This window comes from Mesoplodon bidens, assembly GCF_964165515.1.
Source record: "Mesoplodon bidens genome assembly, chromosome: 11".
Taxonomy (NCBI): domain Eukaryota; kingdom Metazoa; phylum Chordata; class Mammalia; order Artiodactyla; family Ziphiidae; genus Mesoplodon; species Mesoplodon bidens.
In genome coordinates this window covers 65,700,667-65,721,784 of record NC_138167.1, presented here as the reverse complement: position 1 = coordinate 65,721,784, position 21,118 = coordinate 65,700,667, and the positions used below count along the sequence as shown (strand labels likewise).

The 21,118-nt window shown below is 40.2% G+C and overlaps 1 protein-coding gene across 4 annotated transcripts in view; it reads right to left on the bottom strand.

The window, feature by feature from the left end:
- Positions 1-21,118, bottom strand: part of LOC308624640 (myocardin-related transcription factor A-like) — a 108,223-nt gene that overhangs the window by 32,911 nt on the left and 54,194 nt on the right. For all 4 annotated transcript variants that reach the window (XM_081248101.1, XM_081248100.1, XM_081248099.1 and 1 more), the window contains exon 2: positions 8,426-8,491. In XM_081248101.1, coding sequence (XP_081104227.1) covers positions 8,426-8,491 — 66 coding nt within the window. The remainder of the gene's footprint in view (positions 1-8,425; positions 8,492-21,118) is intronic.

Genomic DNA, 21,118 nt, shown 5'->3' with positions numbered 1-21,118 from the left:
GCCAAGTGGACCACACTAACAGCTGTGAGAGTGAGCATCTGAGAGAAGCACGAGCCCAAGGGCCCTGGGTGGACTGGAGAGGTGGGAAAACTTTAGGCTTTGGGGAGGGCTTTTCTTTTTTTTCTCTTTTATAAATTTATTTATTTATTTGTTTTATTTTTGGCTGTGTTGGGTCTTTGTTGCTGCCCACAGGCTTTCTCTAGTTGCGGCGAGCAGGCGCTACTTATTGCAGTGTGCAGGCTTCTCATTGTGGTGGCTTCTTTTGTTGCGGAGCACGGGCTCTAGGCGTGGGCTTCAGTAGTTGTGGCTCATGGGCTCTAGAGCACAGGCTCAGTAGTTGGGTGCACGGTCTTAGTTGCTCCGCGGCATGTGGGATCTTCCCAAACCAGGGCTCAAACCCGTGTCCCCTGCACTGGCAGGCGGATTCTTACCCACTGCACCACCAGGGAAGTCCCGAGGGAGGCCTCTTCTGAGCTGCTGCCAGAAAGGGAAGCTGGTCAGATCCTGTCCAAACTTCTTTGCTCACAGGAACAGCTGTTCAGAGACTACCACACAGAGCTTCTAGCAACTCCCAAGTGGACTGGAGCACATGGGAAATGGCCAAGGCCCAGGTGAGGATCTGCTCTCACCCTAGCCCCACCCAAACTCATAATCTACACAGAATCCTTTGAGACAGAATGTCTCGGACCGTGGATGGACCTAGAGATTCTCATACAGAGTGAAGTAAGTCAGAAAGAGAAAAACAAATATCGTATATTAACGCATATATGTGGAATCTAGAAAAATGGTACAGATGAACCGGTTTGCAAGGCAGAAATAGAGACACAAATGTAAAGAACAAATGTATGGACACCAAAGGGGGAAAGCGGGGCCGGGGGGGGGATGGGGGATGGGGGATGAATTGGGAGATTGGGATTCACACATATACATTAATATGTATAAAATAGATAACTAGTAAGAACCTGCTGTATAAAATATAAATTTAAAAAAAGAATGTCTCAGACATTGTAACACTTCACTTAAAAGCAAAACAAATGACATTTCCTTGAAGCCTACAATTTTGTCATCTTCCATCTTTGTAAGCTTTACAAAAGGGGGGATGGGTGGCAATTCAGTCTCAAACTAGACCCTCTTCTGCTCTGGAATCACCAGTGTCCCTGCTGGTGAACATTTCTGTCTCTTGGCAAGCTGCCCCAAAATAAAAAAAAAAATTATTCCCAACCCAGCCACTCACTTGTTTTGTTTTAAGAGAGGTTAAAAACAAAAATACATTACCACGGAGAGGGCAAGCTAATAAAATAGTAGTCCCGTTAATATACAACCAAAAGGGGAACAATTTTAACAGAGTACCATGTTGACTAGTGGTTCTTTGAGTCAGTAATTTTCAGCAATTGTTTTTTAATCCAAGGGTAGGGAGGAAAGTGAAATTAAGAAGGATTTTATTTACTGAAAGATAGTTCCTGATCTAAAAAAAAAAAAAAAGGTTATGAAGAGCCTAGGGGCAGGACAGGAATAATGACACAGATGTAGAGAATGGACTTGAGGACACGGGGAGGGGGAAGGGTAAGCTGGGACAAAGTGAGAGAGTGGCATGGACTAATATATACTACCAAATGTAAAACTGATAGCTAGTGGGAAGCAGCTGCATAGCACAGGGAGATCAGCTCGGTGCTTTGTGACCACCTAGAGGGGTGGGATAGGGAGGGTGGGAGGGAGACGCAAGAGGAAGGAGATATGGGGATATATGTATATGTATAGCTGGTTCACTTTGTTATAAAGCAGAAACTAATACACCATTGTAAAGCAATTATACTCCAATAAAGATGCTTAAAAAAAAAAAAAAAGATAGTTCCTGTTCCCAAACACTGGTTTTCACAGAACTTAATGATATATATATATGTATTAAAAGCTGCTTTCATATTCACAAGATGGTAGATCCAAGCTAATGTTCTCACTCTTAACTGCAAATAATACTGCCTGTATTTCAAAAGCATGAACAATACACCATCTCATTTATCGCCAAATTAACTGTGGGGTAGATAAGAATTTTATTTTTAAAAAATTTATTTTATTGAAGCACAGTTGGTTTACAATGTTGTGTTATTTTCTGGTGTACAGTAGATTGATTCAGTTATACATACATATAACAGTTTGCACCTGCTAACTCCCAATCCATCCCTCCCCCACCTCCCTCCCCCTTGGCAACCACAGTCTGTTCTGTCTGTGAGTCTTCTTCTGTTTCACAGATAAGTTCATTTGTGTCATATTTTAGATTCTACATATAAGCGATATCATATGGTATTTGCCTTTCTCTTTCTGACTTACTTCACTTAGTATGATAATCTCTAAGTCCATCCATGTTGCTGCAAATGGCATTATTTCATTCTTTTTTATGGCTGAGTAGTATTCCACTGTCTGTATGTATATGTATGTATATGTGTGTGTGTATATACACACACACACACACATACACACACCCACCCCACATCCATATAGGTTGTTTCCATGTTAGATAAGAATTTTATAAAAGTAGAATTTGAGTTCAGAAAAGTTAAGTGAGTTACCTAAAATCACCTTGTTCCTAAGTGGCAGAATAAAGCCTAAAACCCTATTGTCTAATATAACAGCCACCACCCACATATGACTACTTAAATTTAAATTAATTAAAATTAAATTAAATTAAAAATTCAGCTCTTCACTCAAGCCAGCCACATTTAAGCACTCAATAGCACATGTGGCTAGTAGCTAGTGTTATAGAATATTTCTATCATCACTGAAAGTGCTATTGGACAGGGCTGGTATAAAGGCTAGTTCTTTTTTTTTTTTTTTTTTTCTTTTTGCGGTATGCGGGCCTCTCACTGTTGTGGCCTCTCCCGTTGCGGAGCACAGGCTCCGGATGCGCAGGCCCAGCGGCCATGGCTCACGGGCCCAGCCGCTCCGCGGCATATGGGATCCTCCCAGACCGGGGCACGAACCCGTATCCCCTGCATCGGCAGGCGGACTCTCAACCACTGCGCCACCAGGGAGGCCCAAGGCTAGTTCTTTTGAATTCATGGTAACTTGGGGGAAAAGATGCCATGGCACCTCAGTATTTAATAAAGACGGACTGAGAGTGACAAAGTTAAATCATAGCCTCTTTCTCATTACAAGAAATTCCGAGGTCTGAGGAGGTTGGTTTACCTTCTCAGGGGTTAAGAATACCAAAAGTTACTTTTAAAAGAGCTTCACCAAAATAGATTTTTATCCATATGTACTCAGGAAAGAGAATCTTGAAACTCAGTTTGTACATCTGATCAAGAATAATATACGAAATAATTCCCAAGTTACAAATAGCAAAAATATTATTATTAAGAATTTTAGCTACAGAGGAAAAGAGATGGCAATAATTAATCCTGACACTTCCAGCCATTAAATAACCTTCTGTCAGAGTTTAGAAGAAATTTCTTGTTGGTGCAGAGACTGCTATAGTCAGATGAACAGGAGATTTTCGGCTAACATGGGGGCCAGTAAAATGACAGCTTAGATTAGCTACCAGTGCTGCAACTGGGCCGCACTGTCTCTGTGTAGCACTTGGCTAATGCCGACAGCTGAAGCATGACAAAGGGATCAAACCGTAGAATTGAAGGACTGGGGAATCAAGATGTGGTGAAGTTTATTAAAAATAGAGCTGCGGGAACTCCATTACACGAGGCCATTTTTTTCCAGTTTCAGGGTGAGAACACAGGGCCTACTAGCAGATATATAAATCAGTCAAAACTAGCTGGCCAACTGGCTCACTTTCTCACCCAGCAACATGTCTGAGGGCCTCTCAGGGGCCAGGCAGGTTGAGAGGCCTCTGGATTGACAGTGGCTGCCCTCTCTGAGTTGTGTTGCCCTCACACCCTTCGGATTTTCCCAACCACTGAGAAGTAAGTGTCACCAATGGCAGAGGCTGAGTGCACAGAAACACCATTTAAAATGAAAAAAACAAGCTCACTCAAGAAACGGAGGAAGATCCTTAATCTACTGGACAAACATAATGATTTCCTCATGCCAAGGTACCAAGGTTTTCCTACATGCGCATGGGGCAATAATGGACTGGTAAGGGGTAACTGGAGCATTAGAAATATGCTACTCTCTGCTTTTTCTCAAGGATTCACAATGGAATAACAAAAGGTTGAGAGGGAACAGACAAATGAGATTCTTCTCTCATATCTAGAAAGATTATAGGAGACTTTTTTCTCATTTGTTTGGGTCAGGAGAACTTCCAGGTTTTCCTTTAAAAGGTTATTCCTCTGCAGCAGCTCTCATTGCCAGAATGTTTTTCTTAATTTTCACCTTAACCTTATGGCTTGTACACTTTAAATGTCAAAGAGAAAGGCTGTGGGGAAAGCTCTGTTTGAGAACAAAGTGTACCACACATGACCCACCTCTTCTATGAATCTACATCCTAGGTACAGCAGCATTCCTTAACCTTTGTACGTAAACACCAGCTTCCTATCTGTGCCATCTCTCCTCTCCCTCAAGATATGCAGAGCTTCAGACATCATTAAAGAAAGCTAAGGGCCTGGAATATGTAATCCTTTGCTATCTGGCACTCTGCATTTGGTAGGGTTTAAGTAGTGTTAAATTCGAGACAAATGTTTACATGATGAGAAAGAAGGATTCTGGGAAATGATTCTATTTAAAAACACATCAGAAACCAACTTCTATATCCCACAGTTTAGATGCCATGAACAGAGCATATCAAGTAGCAGAAAGAGGTGTATGCGAATTGAGGGATTCTTTAATCCCCTGAATTCTATGGGAAGGCCGTAGCCCAACTTTGAACAATATGCAAAAACATGAATGACCCTGACAGCAAGGCAGCTACTGAAAACATCATGTCCTACAGATATGATGTCAGAACTGGAAGCCAGCCACACATGGGAGCTGCATGTGAGGGTTCTCTGAAACGAGGTGGGTGGGTTCTTCCTAGAGCTACAGAAAGATTGGGATGAGAAGAACTTGATAAAAGATATTATCAGAAGTGATGAGGCAGAATATAGCCATGACTACACTGCTCCTTTCCTCTGGTTTGAAGGTCCTAATTACTTCCTAAGTTGTACAACAAACTTAAACATAAAGGCACTTTTCAGAAACTCCTCAGGCCAGCAAGATGGAAATGGAAATGGGCACTTCAAACAGATGTTATCTTTTCAGGTCTCCCAATCTCCAATAATCAACAAACGGCTGATCAATTATGATTTGCCCCCGGCACTACTCATATTTTTTTTGAAAGACATGAGTGAAGGGCGAGATGTGGAATTGCTGGGGATGTCAGGGAGGCAGAGAATGTTGGAGGCTATAATGGGAGTTAGGGTAGTGGCGAGGGGCTGTGGAGAGGAAGTGGTGTTACTCAGAGGGTGAGGGGCTAGGGAAAAAAGAGCCTCATCTTTGGGAACTCAGGGCCCTATGTGCACATGAGCAGGCACGCTGATGAGCAGGGAACTTCACACCTGAAACTCTTCCCAGGCCTCAACACTCTCTCTCATAATCTAAGAGTTTGCTTCTTACTTTCTTCATTAGAAAAGCTGGAAACCAAACTGTGCCCCTAGTTGAAGGTGGCTTGTTGTATGAGGCAAGATGCAATATTCTCATAGAAGCAGGGCATTTTTATTCCTATAAGAAGGGCAATTATTCTCACTTCACAGATACAGAGAACCACCCAAAGCACACAATTAGATATTCAGAATATTTTAGAACCTGGGCTCCTGACAGAACAGGAGTGTTGTTTCAAATTCCATGCCCAGAATTCCAACAAGTTTGCAATAGAGTGGTATCTGTGTCTGTCTTTCATCCTCTCCCTCTCTCTCTTTCACACACACACACACGCACGTGCACACGGATGCGCATGCACACACACACACTTTACAACTGGCTGTCTTCATTCATTCGTTCATTCAGTGCCAGGTACTGGGGACAGAAATATAAATAAGGTCCTTTCTCAAGGAGCTCACAGTCTAATTGGAGAGACAAACATATAAGCAGATAACTGCAATACTCAAGCATCATTTGTCTTAACAACACAGAATACTGTAAGAAATGCTAAGCAAGGAGACTGTATACAATAAATCTTATTAAACAGTTATCTCCAGTAGCCCCTGGTATCAAGTGAAAGGCAGCAAGAAGAATGCAAGGCACTCATCCTCCCCGTGGCTTGTGGATCCTGAACATACTACAGGATCCTGAGAAGTAGCACTATGCTCTCAGAACTAGTACTGTAATTAGAGTCAGTGCTGAATTGCTCTTTATCTTGTGTATGGGCAAATCTTACTACCCAGATAAACTGTTAAATGTCTTGAGGGCAAGTCCCGTGCCTTACATTTCTTTAATCTCTAGAGCACCTAGGCCTACCCCAGGCAAAAAGTAGACACTAAACGCATGATGTCTTGGTGAAAGACATGAGTAGATGTGACGCTGGGTAACTTGTTCCTCTACAAGGTCTGTATATAGATTGGCGGATCTGGAGTGTTTTGTAAAGCACAACACCACCCTACCTGATCACATTAACTGATCCACACTTTATTTATTTATTTATTTATTTATTTATTTTTTTGCGGTAAGCGGGCCTCTCACTGTTGTGGCCTCTCCCCTTGCGGAGCACAGGCTCCGGACGCGCAGGCTCAGCAGCCATGGCTCACGGGCCTAGCCGCTCTGCGGCATGTGGGATCTTCCCAGACCGGGGCACGAACCCGTGTCCCCTGCATTGGCAGGCGGACTCTCAACCACTGCGCCACCAGGGAAGCCCTCTGATCCACACTTTAAAGATGGGGAGTCCTTCACTGGAAGGCCAGAGAAGAAGATGGCATGTGGGTAAATTGTTTGGTAGTTAATAGCGATTTTTGAAAAGATATAAATTTGAGACTTAAGTTTCCTGGCTGACACTTAGGACAGAAATAGACCTCAGACTCCTTATACTTGCTATGAAGTTCTAGCTCTTAGACATGGACCTGGTATTACCACGATGTAAATCAAATCCCATCTTCACTTGCTTAAAAGCCTTCAATGGCTTTCCACTGTAGTTAAAACAGAACCTACCTCCTCCTCGTGGTTGACGAGGCTCTCGTTCTGGCTCCGCACACCCTGCCAATCTTAACTGGCCCCTACTCTCTCCTCACTCACCAGGCCCAGCCACAATGGCTTCCTTGATGTTTGCAAACATGCCAGGCTCTGAACTGCACTAGGCCCTTACACTTGCTTTTCCTTCTTCCTGGGCCTCTTCCTGCTTCTGAATGACTGACTCCATCATATCCTTCAGATCTCAGCTCAAATATTTCCTCCTCAAGAAGGCCTTTCTTGACCAACTTTTCCAAAGTGATTCCATCTCACTCCTATTACTTATTAATATACCAACCAGTTAATTTACCTCATAGCATTTACCATGTTTTGAAATAATTGTGTTTGTCTCCCTCTTTATTATATTATCAGTCTTCTAAGTACAAAACTCCTGAGAGCAGGAGTTGAACTTATCTTCCTGTATCAACAGGCACACACTAGGCACTCAAATATTTTGAATGAATGAGTGAATGAGAATTAGGAAAGTACAGTAGCAGTAGGTTAGCAGGCATTGAGTTAAGGTGAAAAACATCAGTTCTCCCACTATGAAGCTAGAAGTTGTTGTACGATATATAAATTTTTACTTCATTAGGGTGTGTCCAAGTAGCAGTTAACACATAAAGATAAAAGAAATGAGAGGGAGAGCCTAACTCTCTGCTGATGACTTAAAAAGAAATGTCAAAAAAAGCAAAATTTTGCTGGCTTCAGCTTCCACTCATTTTATAAGGCTATTGGTAGTAAAAGCAAATTTTCTTACTTCTAACAGATTCCAAAGTTGGCTTTATTTCTCCCAAGTGATGCAGTTCTGCACCAAGCCCAGCCCTGCGATACCCAGCCCCCATCAATGACTCCATTCAGGCACACTCATCCCCACGTCAGCCTTAGGGTATATCTGAGGCTCTCACTCTAAATAAAACTGGGGTTGACTCAGAATACTAGATGGAAAAGGGCTGTCTCTTCCCAAGCACCCGAACACTAAGGCAAAACACATACGAGAGGTGTTCTTCCTCACAGTACCCCAGCTCAAGATCTGTTCCTCCTATAAAGGGAAGTATAACAGGGTGTAGAAACCCTTTAAAACGTGCAGTTCGGAAGCTAAGGATGATTCAATGGCACCGTTAAACCTAACGCTGTTTGCTTCACTGAACTTGATCAATTGGGCTGTTCTCTTAACTACCACTGATTGAGAGGCCCTGAACTTGGAAAGTATGACAAAGAAAGGAGTGAAAAATGAACCCCACAGGCCTTGTTTTCTGTTAGATGCTCCCCGTGGCATACTGGGTACACACACCACATCCTAAAAGCAACTCTATCAAGTGCTGAGAGGGGGAGAGAGAGGGGTACTTACGCGGCATGATCCCTTGGCTCACCAGTTCCTCCCGCGTCCGGCGCTGCTGGAGCTTCAACTGCAGCACTGCATGGCAGCAAAGAGAGAGGGGAGATCAAGGCTCAGTTGGGCATTCCACCACAAAAGACACATTTTCAAATGCAAAGAAAGCCTCAAAACAGAAGGGTGTAGTGTGAAAGAAGTATCCCCTTTAATTGTGACTGTAATTGCAGAAGTGGCCTGATACAGCACAGTTTCCGTATTCTGCTGTGGGCGGCGAGAGGAAGTTGCAAAGGGTCTTGCCGGGTGATAACAATCCACAAAGTACCAAAGTCTTGCCTCTTGCTCAAAACCTTCTACAACACTGTGTCCTCCTCCAAGACGAAAAAAACACAAATTCTTAACTCAAAGAAAACATAATGAGGACCACCGCACAGCAGAAAAAGCTTTCTAGATGTTTTACACCTTCTTTCTGGTAGCGAATGTTTACCACCCTAAGTATAGCGAGTGATAGATCAGGAAGTATTGGTTATTTGTAAAATCTTTTCTTTTGCATCTAAAAATTATATCTATTTTCAGCAAGCAATGGATTTCCGTGGACCAGAAAATATTTTGCCATTAAGATAACTCTTCTCTGCCTCTTCCTCTTCACTTAGAGCCTTTTTCTGTTGACATGAAACAACAAACCTAGGTGATTCAAAGCACATCCGGACTAAGGGAGGGTGATGGGTGTGTCTACTATTTCTACTCTGGCAACACCACTTGATATAACAAGTTAATAGGAATTTTTTTTTAAGTAAAAAGCCTATTATCTCTATCTCAAATGCCAGTGAAACCTAAAGGGTATTACCACTGCACACCATACAGAATGACAAAGGCACAGCCTCCATTCAGAGACTGAGAAAATGTCCAGAAAAGGAGCGTTAAGAGGATCTCACGGGTCAAGGGAAGTTCCCTTATATGATAAGTCTTCAATTATAAGGTCCCTGCAAGTCACATCTGAGGGGGACCTGTATCTATTAGGAACCATATTACCCTAATGTCTGCCTTTTCCATCCACAAAGCAGTTTTTAAGAAGGTCTCCAAAAACTGCAGAACCGTAACTAGTCTCTCCTGACTATATCTCAAATTCAGCAGGTCCAAAACCTATCTTTTCCCCCCAAAACCTAATCTACTTCCCATCCTTTTTCTCTTTAAAGGTATCACTATCCTCTTCCCCAGTACTAATACTAAAACTTTTGAGCCAACTTCAACTCTGCCACCTCCTTGCGCTCCTATTTTATCACGTTTACTACGTTTCCTCGTGTTGCAGTGACAGCTGTGTCTCGCCCACTCTCAGTCACCCCAATCAAGACTGTCCAATCACTCTTCCTCCAGTACCATGAACTTTCCCAACTCCTTATTCACTTCTCCTGGAAATGCCCAACTCTTCACCTGACCTTCCCAACCCACTCCTCCCCAGCACTGAGAATTACTCCAGGCCTCCTGGGAGCTACCTTTTATCTGTTATAAAAAGTAGAGTGATATTTTGCCCTGTGTAATACTTACCCTCTGAATAAATCTTCTCTCTCCTACCAGTTTATAAACTCCTGGGGGCGGGGGCAGGGAATATATCTTACTAATCTATGAACCACCCCCCCAAGAGCACTTAATACACAGTAAGCATTTCCCAATTGTTTCTTTTTTTTTTTTTTTTATTCCTAGAAAATAAACAGAACATGTAAGTCTTTGCGCGTTTTATTTGCTGGGTTCTGTCTTCAGGATTTTTTTAAATTAATTAATTAATTTATTTTTGGCTGTATTGGGTCTTCGCTTCTGTGCGAGGGCTTTCTCTAGCTGTGGCAAGCGGGGGCCACTCTTCAATGTGGTGCGCGGGCCCCTCACTGTCGCGGCCTCTCCTGCAGCGGAGCACAGGCTCCAGACACGCAGGCTCAGCAGTTGTGGCTCACGGGCCCAGCCGCTCCGCGGCATGTGGGATCCTCCCAGGCCAGGGCTCGAACCCATATCCCCTGCATTGGCAGGCAGACTCTCAACCACTGCGCCACCAGGGAAGCCCCCCAATTGTTTCTTAAACTGAACTGGATCTCTAAATGATGATACATACAGCCTGAGAAATCTAATCAGGAGGGTATTATTATTATTTGCAAATTAACATTGTTAAAAATAAAGACAGCCTTGCAGAATAAAATATAAAAGCAGCAACGGCCACACTAATAGCTAACATTTATAGAACATGTGCTCTGTGCCAGATACTGTCCTACATTCTTTCATGTTTTAACTCACTTAATCTTCATAACTTCCCTATGGAGAGAATAGGTATTATTATTTTATAGGTAAGGAAAATGAGGCCCAGAGAGATTAAGTAGGTTACCTAAGGTGATCTACTAATAAGAGCTACAACAGGTTTTGAACTCAAGCATTCTGATTTCAGAACCTGGGCCCCTCACTTCTCTGCTTCTCCAGGGTCTTTTGGAAGCCTGTGCTGCTGAGATAAACAGGCATGGAGTATGATCACCTGGGTTCATTCTGTGGTAAGACAAAGGGGATGAGGGAAATGGATGGTTCAGGCCAGGGTCAAAGAAGTTTGGGTGATCAGTTTCAGTAAAATAAATTTAATCTAAGAACTTGATTTCAGAATAAATTACAGATCAACAGCAGTAGTAATAATAAAATAAAATTATAATAGGAGTCATTGAGTGTTGCTATGTGTCAGCCCTATGTTAAGTGACTGACATGCTTTTCACTTGTTTAATTAAAAAAAAAAAAAAAGCCCTCTTTTTTACAATGGGACTTGGGAGCTGCTCTGTGGTGCTTGGAACAATGGCTTTCTGTGTAATCGAACTGTTATGTGGAGAGGCTAAGATGCAAAGGAAAGTTCCAAAACATATGGGAGAAAGTTTGCTGGAAAATGACTTGGTTAAAACCTGACAATCCTACCAGCATCCTGCAGGTTGATGAATACTAATGAAGCTATGAATGTCATCGATTGATGAACAGCTTCATTTTAAATGAGGGGTTGCTGTCTGCCTATTGAAAGAGGCCAGTTTGCTGTGAAGTTCCTAAGGTGTAAACTTTTCTGGCTAGCGCCACGAGATTTACTTGTCTGTTTTATGAAAAACTGGTGATCAGGAAAAGCTCTTCATTTTATGGACGCGGAAAGAAAACAAAACTCAAGACAGATTATTATTTTTTTAATTTTGAAATTGCATTTGTAAATAGATTTCTGAGCCAACATCGAATCTAGATTAATGCATCCATAAGATTCAAGCCATTTCTATTTAATCATGTCACTGCCCTAGAGTCATAACCTGTTATTGATACTTTCTAGCTCTGAAACTGTTTTTAATGGAAAATTATTTTTCAGTTATCCAGCCTTGTAATTAAATAATTTTGAAGGGGGGGAAGCCCTGTGGGAATAGTACAATTATTATCTCCATTTTACAGATGAGAAAACTAAGGATCAAACCTTTAAACGTTTGCCTTAGGTCAGATGGCTCAAAAGTGCTGGAACTAGGATTCGCTCCAGGTCGCTGTGACGCTACAGTGAAGGTACTTAATACTGTGCCACATGTCTCCTTGGAAGAAAGAAAGAGGAGGGCCAGGCAGGATGAAGTAAGAGGGGAAAAAAGGGCATATATTTGTCATCTTTTAGAGTGTTTCTAAGGCCCCGTGTAAGATGAGCTATTAGAAAAGGATTAAATAGAACAAATTGATATGACTTCAGAGAACAGGGAAACCTAATGCAATTCAGTAAGTCTGAACACTTCAAAAAAACAATAAATAATGAAAACTCTATTATCCAAGAATAATTTTGAAGTATCAATCATCAGCCTTCCTAAAAACCCATATACAGATAGGGCCATAAGGGATCCATTATGCAAACTTACTGACTGAAAAACTTCTTCCTTCATGAAAGCAAAAATTTAACTCTATGATTTAACTCTGGAGTTTTGTTTTTTTTTTTAAACAGCTCTAGGTCAAAGAGGAATGTTCATCTAATAAACCTTTTCCATCTCTAAAACGAAATGAAATTAAAGTTCAGTTATCTGAAAATTCCATCTTGTGCCTCTCAGCAGTTAACTCCAAACTCTATGCTTATCTGAAATCTGACCAAGTTTCCCATTTACATAATAGAATTAACCCTGTATCAGTATACTCTGGGTATTGCTATAACTTGATTGTAGGTATGTATTATTTTATACATTGCATAACCCCTGCTAACCCTAACAATGTTTATAAGGAGGAAAATAAAAGCCCTAAGCAGTAAATTCAGAATTATGGTGTAATGTATCTGTTTGGCTCTGTATATATACAACAATCCTCTTCTAAGACTTTCAGCTACAAAGAAATGCATATTTATATGAATTTCCCCTTTCCTTAGTCTATCTAATTCCTCTTAATTCTAAGCACTCTAAATAAAATGGCTTTATGTTTCCAGGCCCTGAGGATTATTCATTTTAGAACAAATCATTTAATAAGTGACTTTCAGTAAATACCATATTATGTATTATATATATTATGTATTACATATTATGTTATTGTACATCACCATTTAGATTTCCTCTCCATTCCCCAAGTCAATAAAAACTAAACAAAAATATCTATTAGTGTACAAGCATGCATCTTTATACCTTCACTGTTATTGAATTCCACAAATTTAATATATCATCTGTTTCTAAATGGGTCTGTGCAAGCAGCCTATATATAGATGAACAGATGTCTTTAAAGCTGATGCATGGTGAATCAACTGAGTTGCCTGCCAGAAAAGGACTGGAATAAAAAGAAACAAACCGTAAAGTGGGGAAACCTAGGTTCTCCATTCCCCATGAAAATAATCAAGTTTTCCATTTGTTTCAAACACAGGTGATCAACTGCTATTTGAATAACTGGCTACTTGGGAAATCAAAGCCAGGGAAGGAACTTCACATATTTCTGCCCTGTACGACCATGGAGGTATACTGATGGTATTCAAGGGATAATATCCAAGAAATGAACACATCAAACAATTGGGTCAACTGGGTCTGGAAAGAAAAAGCAAAAATAAGTGCTGTGTTCTCAAGTCCAGCTCTATGGCTTCCACTGGTCAGTAGTTCTGGATTTTACTGAAAAGGGAGATGTGCAGCTCAGTAGGTTGCTCCTACCTTATTCATATTTACCCATTATTGATTTCACCATGGCTTCTAGAATAGGGAGGCAAAGTATAAGTTATGAGGGAAGTAAAAAAGAAGAGGAAAGGGTTAGTATGGGAATGACTGGGAAAGAACAGAAACACTCCCTCTGCATTGTCCTTTGCTCAGGATGAAGACCTCTTCAACAAAGATTCTGACTGCAGGAACATTCCATTAACTCAGCTCTATTCGAAACACTGATGAATCTTTTTCTCAGTTCTTTAAATTTGGATATGAAACTTTAAATTAAACCTAATCAAATGACAATGATTTTGATCACAGCTCCTCAGACTATTTATGTTACAAAAAGGCTCCAAAATAAACTTGTTGACAAATAAGGGAAATGCTCCTTGACTAGAAATTATATGCTAGTCCAAAAAGTGCTGTATCAAAAACTCAGTGAGGTTTACATGCTTGAGGAGAGCAAAAGGCAAACAAGCCTTCTCAAAAATCTTTTCTCTCCCCACCCCCACTCCCGCTAAGATATCTGACCCTAAGTTATGGAGGTTCTCATACTTCAGAGGAGGAAATTACTACCCAGAAATGATCAGTTGAAAGACTGGCCTGGTTGGAGGTAAGTTTGAAAGCATGAGTTTTCATGAGAATTAAAAGTGACCCTCATACTAAGATACTAAAATAAAAAGGTGGAATATACTACAAAATAAATTAGATGTCACTTCTGGCATTCCTAAGGTACAACTAATACTAGAAGATTTCGGGACTTCCCTGGTGGTCCAGTGGGTAAGACTCCACGCTCCCACTGCAGGGGGGCCTGGGTTCGATCCCTGGTCGGGGAACTAGATCCCACATGCATGTGGCAACTAAGAGTCCGCATGCCGCAACTAAGTCCACAAGCGGCAACAAAGATCCCACATGCTGCAACTAAGACCCGGCGCAGCCAATAAATAAATAAATACATAAATACACACATACACACATACATACATACATACATACATACATAATTTTTAAAAAATACTAGAAGATTTCTCCATTTTGTTTTAATTCAATTTCATGATAGTTACTTAAATGATTTAGAATAAGGAATCTTTTGATTTATCTCCTCATGAATTATAATCTACCTCACTCTTGATAATGAACAAATATGCAGAAAATACACAAGAATATAGAAAACTTGAATACACTCCACCCAACAACTGCAGAATACATATTCTTCTCAAGCACACATGGAACAGTCTCTAGGACAGGTCATATACTAGGCCATAAAACCAGTCTTAGTGAGTTTAAATGGATTTAAATCATACAAAGTACATTCTTTGACTACAATGAAATTAAATTAGAAACCAACAACAGAAGAAAATGTGGGAAATTCATAATTATGTAGAAATTAAACAACACACTCTTAAGTAGCCAATGGCTCAAAGGAAAAATAATAGGGAAATTAGAAAGTTTTGTTGTTGTTTTTTTTTGCGGTACGCGGGCCTCTCACTGTTGTGGCCTCTCCCATTGCAGAGCACAGGCTCCGGACACGCAGGCCCAGCGGCCGTGGCTCACGGGCCCAGCCGCTCCGCGGCATGTGGGATCCTCCCAGACCGGGGCACGAACCCGTGTCCCCTGCATCGGCAGGCGGACTCTCAACCACTGCGCCACCAGGGAAGCCCTAGAAAGTATTTTGAACTGAACAATGTATCAAAATTTATGGGATATATCTAAAGTAGTGCTTAGAGGGAAATTCATAGATTTAAATGCCTATATCAGAAAAGAAGAAAGATCTCAAATACATACTATAAAGCCTTCACCTTAAGAAGCTAGAAAAAGAAGTGCAAACTAAACCCAAGGTAAGTAGAAGAAAGAAAGTTAAAGCAGAAAGGAATTATGCAGAAAACAGAAAAACAGAGAAAACCAATGGAACCAAAAGTTTTTGTTTAAAAATATCAACAAAACTGACAAATCTTTAGTTAGAATGACCAAGAAAAGAGACATAAAACAGATGCAAAACTCAGCAATGTAAAAGGAGGTATTACCACCAACTACAGTAAGTAAGAAAGTTAAAAGGGAACACTATGAAGAACTATATGCCAACAAACTAGATAACTTAGATGAAGTGGACAAATTCCTAGAAAGGCACAAATTACTGAAACTGACTCAAGAAAAAACAGAATATCCAGTGAGACCTATAAAAAGTAAAGAGATTTTCCTCTTTTTTTGAGGAGAAAAGAAAAACCAAGGCTCAGATGGCTTCACTGGTAAATTTTACCAAACATTTAAGAGAAGAATTAATAATAATCCTTCACAAACTCTTCCAGAAAACAGAGAAGGGAACACTTCCCAACTCACTCTATGAGGCTAGCATTACTCTGATACCAAAGCCAGAGAAAGACATCACAACAAAACTACAGACCAATGTCCCTTATGAACACAGACACAAAAATTCTCAACAAAATACTAGAAAACAGAAGCCAGGACTGGAACCAAATTTTCTGTATTCTTATCCTTGTATTCTTTCCCCCATTCTAGTGATTCTCAACCTTTACTTCCCAAATAAAATCAGCTGAGAATGTCTTCAGTTGGTCTGGAGTGGGGCCTGGACGTCAGGGTTTTTCAAAAGCTTGCCAGATGATTCTAATGTAGTGTCAGGTTAACAACTGCTGCCCCATTTAATGCTACTTTGGCCTAACTTAAATTCACTTTACACTGGAAAATTAAACATGTTCCATCCATGTTCATGTTGCCAATTATAAATCATGCTGAGTAACTAGTACTGCGCAGATTTAATTCACCTTTCTTTTGATGCCCCCAATTAACTGCTTTTAAAGCATATCATCCTTTGGTGTGTACTGAACAATGGTTGAATCTTTTTAAGTTAAAAATTTTATTTTAAATTTGTTTAAAAGTTTGTAACAGGAGAGGACTTTCATTTTCTAACACACTTCCTCCAGAAAAATTATTTGTCGTCTACTACTGAAGGTTTAAATGTCAAGGGGAAAAAAATGGCTAAAGAACAACTTAATAAACAGATAAAATCTGGTATCTCTAGGCTCACTTCCATGACTTTTCTATCTAAATCTAATGCACTTGATATGATGCATCATCTTCTAAGTTCTCTTTTAAACACAGCCTAGCACACTTATTTAATAAATATTAATTGTTAAAACTAATTTCAGATAGTATATTCTTACTCCAAATTCTGTTCTTTCTATAAATCCCAAAGCCTGATCTCATAATAATTGGTACATTTTTCCTCCTCATTAACCTTCAGGTACCAATCCCAGAAGAAATAAGCAGATACAATTCAGCAATAGGCAGCACCACCTCTAGCTTCAAACTGGAGAATGTGTTTTACTGGGAAAAGAAGGAACAATGTGGGTTTTAGCCTTATGTGAAGCTTAGCATGCTCATAATTAGAATATTCATCTTTGTAGCAGTGAATTACACCTATGTTATTGGTGTATTTTTATACTTCAGTTTATCCTATAAACTGCAAAATCACCCAAATTGTAAAACCACATCACCTATCACTTAGAACCAAAGACTATTCTCTGTACACCCACTCATTTCATTATTAGAGTATATGAATAAAAGTAGGTGAAGGGTGTTTATGTCAATTATATCTCAATTTTCAAATTAATTATTTATTTTTTAAAAGTAGGTGAAGGTACCCCCAGAGGAAGGTATTTCTCATTTCTGCTGCCTGGGCTACTTTACAGCATCACCACCAAAATAGGGATTGGGAGTCGGGATGAGCAAAGAGTTCTCCTCCATGCATCCTCTCATTCACTCATCTAACAAATACGTTAGGGTTCATACTAGTACTGGATACACCTATGGTCTCTGCTCACACAAAGCTTTCAGTCCAGTGGGGAAACTGACATCAAATCACATATAAATAAGTACAAGTTGTGATCAATGTTTTACAAGAAAGAATAAAGGATATGAGAGAGGTCAGACCCTGGAATTCACAGTTACTCCTCCCTTAATATTCTGTGATAACTAACCTTCCACATTTCCTCTTCACTATTTTTTTAGATGATTTTTTTATTCTCTTCACTATTATAGAGTTAATTATTTAAGATACTAACAATCCTTGAGAAACAGAGACGTCAGGATAAGCTGTATTAAAATAAGTAAGTTAAGACACAGTTTCATTTAGTCACTTTACACATATCTGCTTAGTTGCTTGAGGGTTCACATACTAGTTGGTCAGCACACCTATGTACCTCATATTCATGCCTTATTCAGTTATTCCTCAGTTCCTGTCAAAACTTTCCTTGGTATTCATTCAAGAAATATGAGGGTCTACTGCATGTGCCAGCCACTGAGCTTGCTGTGGGGATATAGTAGTGACCAGACAGAGTCGCTGCCTTCAGTGGTTGTTTGAGGGAAACAACCATCATATAAGGACTTATAAGAGTGAAGAGTATTTTCAAAGAAAACATTACTCAGACACCACATCCCAACTAAGTGGTTTGATGGTTCCCATGATTCAATTCATGCATTCAAACATCTTTTGTACTCTCAAAGCCAGGGCCGGGCGCTAGAAATAGATATGTGAATAAGACATGGTTCTCATGCTCAAGGAATTCTTAAGTCTAATGCAAAAAAAGGGACTCAAAACGGATAATTACAATGCTATAAGAAAGATATTGATGTCTGTAATATAGATTTTTTACTTAAAAAGTCACAGAAAAATGCAACTTTAGCTAGCACACACTACTAAGGGTCTCTGCCAAACTCAAGTCATTTGGTCTTATGTGTGCTACACACTATGCATAAATAATAAAAAGATGTGTTGGTTTCTTAAAAATATAAGTTCAAATAGTTACGTATTTTTTAGGTGCTATGGGAATACAAAGGTGATACTACCCAATGCTGGAAGTCACAGAGAAAGAGAAACAAGGTCCTTTCTATGTGGGGTAGGACAAGTGAACATATAAATTGGGCCTTAAAAATATTTTAGCCCCATGATTAGCTTGAACTAATGTTTCGAGTAATTTTCTGATTTCATTCCCAAAAAGAATACTCCTCTGGGCCTCTGTTTACTGTAATCTCTCATAAGCCCTTCCTGAGAGAGACTAGAAAGATGTCAAAGAGGTGGGGAGAGATGCCTCTGTGCTCCCTTACTCCCCTCCACTGCTCTTCCTGCTTCCTGGTTCTCATTCCTACCCTGTCCTACAGCATCCCTGGAATTCTTTTTCTTCTGTTCCTTATATATAATTTCTCAAGCTCTCTAAATTCTAAATTTCTCTAGTCCTTTTCATGATTAATTTTCTTCCATCAACTTGGGAAACCAGCCAGAATGGGGTAGCACAGCATACACAGCACTAAAAATGAATTTCTGGCCTATGCTTTTTAATATAAACAATAGCATTTTAAAGGCCCAGTGTATTCTATAATTAGTCCTACTCTTAACCAGAAAGCATTTACTATCAACTTAACTATGACTCCAGGGAGAGGGGCAAGCATTGCATATTGAGTTGGTTATATGAATATTTTATAAGTTCCAAGTGAATGCAATACACTTAGAGAACTGACCTTTAAGGGCAGACCAAAAACATGAGAGAAAGAATGGGAAGACACAGGTTCCAGGCCTGGCTCTGCTGCTACCTCATCAAGTCACTTAACGTCTTTTAGCCTTGACTTTCTCTAATACAATTTGGAAAAATAACCCCTACTCTTTGAAGCTCAGAAACACCTAATGTATGTGAAAAGTGCTTTGTAAAACTGTAACACAGACTACAAATGTTTCACTAGAGGTCTTTACATGAGATAGCTTTTCTCTAGGACAGGAGCAAGAACTGCTAGTACCCACACCTCCAATGAGATGCTTTATTCTGCAGAGTAACAGGGCCTTATATAAAAAACCTCCTTATTTAAAATCATGTCCCAAGTTATGGGGCAGGGGGAAGAGGGAGAGGGGAGGGGAGAGGTAGAGAGGAGAACTGCTTCCTTTTAGAAGGCAGTTCTGGAACATGCAGTCAGTGAAGAAGCACGCTCTGTTCCCAGACTCTAGACAACCTGGTATGTATAAAGAGCAAGACGCAGAGAAAGGCAGAAGAATCAGTACCCATTCATCAATAAAATTAAATATACAGGGAGTGTTCAAAGCATGCTCCTGAAATTCTGAGCTGTCAATACCAAAACAGTGGTTAAAGGACCCAGAAAGGGGACTTCCCTGGTGGTCCAGTGGTTAAGACTCTGTGCTCCCAATGCAGGGGGCCTGGGTTAGATGCCTGGTCAGGGAACTAGATCCCACACGCCACAACGAAGAGCCAGTGCGTGGCAATGAAGGCCCCGAGTGCCGCAACTAAGACCAGGTGCAACCAAATAAATAAATAAATACTTCAAAAAAAGGGCGGGGGTACCCAGAAAGGTCCATTTATCTGTTGCCAGAGAACGAAGGATCTGCTAAAAGTCAGATCCAGAGTTAAGACAAAAAGAAGGAAGTAGAGGTGAGAGAAGGAAAGTTGATTCAGAGAGGGATCCTACTGATCCACCATCTAAAAGGCATATGGCTAAATGCACTGTGATATCCTAGATTGGATCTTGGAACAGAAAAAGGACATCAGAAAAACAAATGAAATCTAAGTAAAGTTTGGAGTTTACTTAGTAGTGTGACCAATGTTAATCTTTTAGTTTTGACAAATGTACCAAAGGTATTAAGATGCTAACATTAGGGACAATCGGTGAATGATGTATGAGAACTCTCTGAACTATCTGTGCAACTTTTTGTAAGTCTAAAATTATTCCAAAACAAAAAATTTTAAAAACCCATGGATGTGACTCTCTTTCAGAAAGATATACGAATCAATTACTAAAACACATCAAGGATCAGGTTTTTCTTTTTTTTTCTTTTTAATAAATTTATTTATTATTTATTTATTTATTTTTGGCTGCATTGGGTCTTCATTGCTGCACGCGGGCTTCCTCTAGTTGCAGTGAGTGCGAGTTACTGTTCGTTGCAGTGCGCGGGCTTCTCACTGTGGTGCCTTCTCTTGTTGCAGAGCATGGGCTCTAGGTGTGCCGGCCTCAGTAGTTGTGGTGCGCAGGCTCAGTAGTTGTGGCTCGCGGGCTTTAGAGTGCAGGCTCAGTAGTTGTGGTGCACGGGCTTAGTTGCTCTGCGGCATGTGGGATCCTCCCAGACCAGGGATCAAACCTGTGTCCCCTGCATTGGCAGGCAGATTCTTAACCACTGTGCTACCAGGGAAGTCCCAAAGGTCAAGTTTTTCCAACTGAAGTGCTACCATGTGTTGGACAGAAAGAAATTACTAATTCCTATAAATGATTAATTATGAAGAACAAATAATAATGGTCTTCTAATAAATTTAAATTATAAAATGATTTGTGGCATAAACAAATATAATAAACAATAATGTAATGTTTCAAAGACTTGAAGACCGGGATCTTAATTCTTTTTAAAATCACACATACCAAAATCATCTGTGAGATGTCAAATTTGATTATTTTATCAATATGCTCATTCAACCCTTTCACAATCCCATAAATTTCTTTCATCTCTGTATATAGTGTGTAAACATGAGTTAAATTCTCTCTCAAATGATCTGCTTTAGAAATCAGAAATAATACT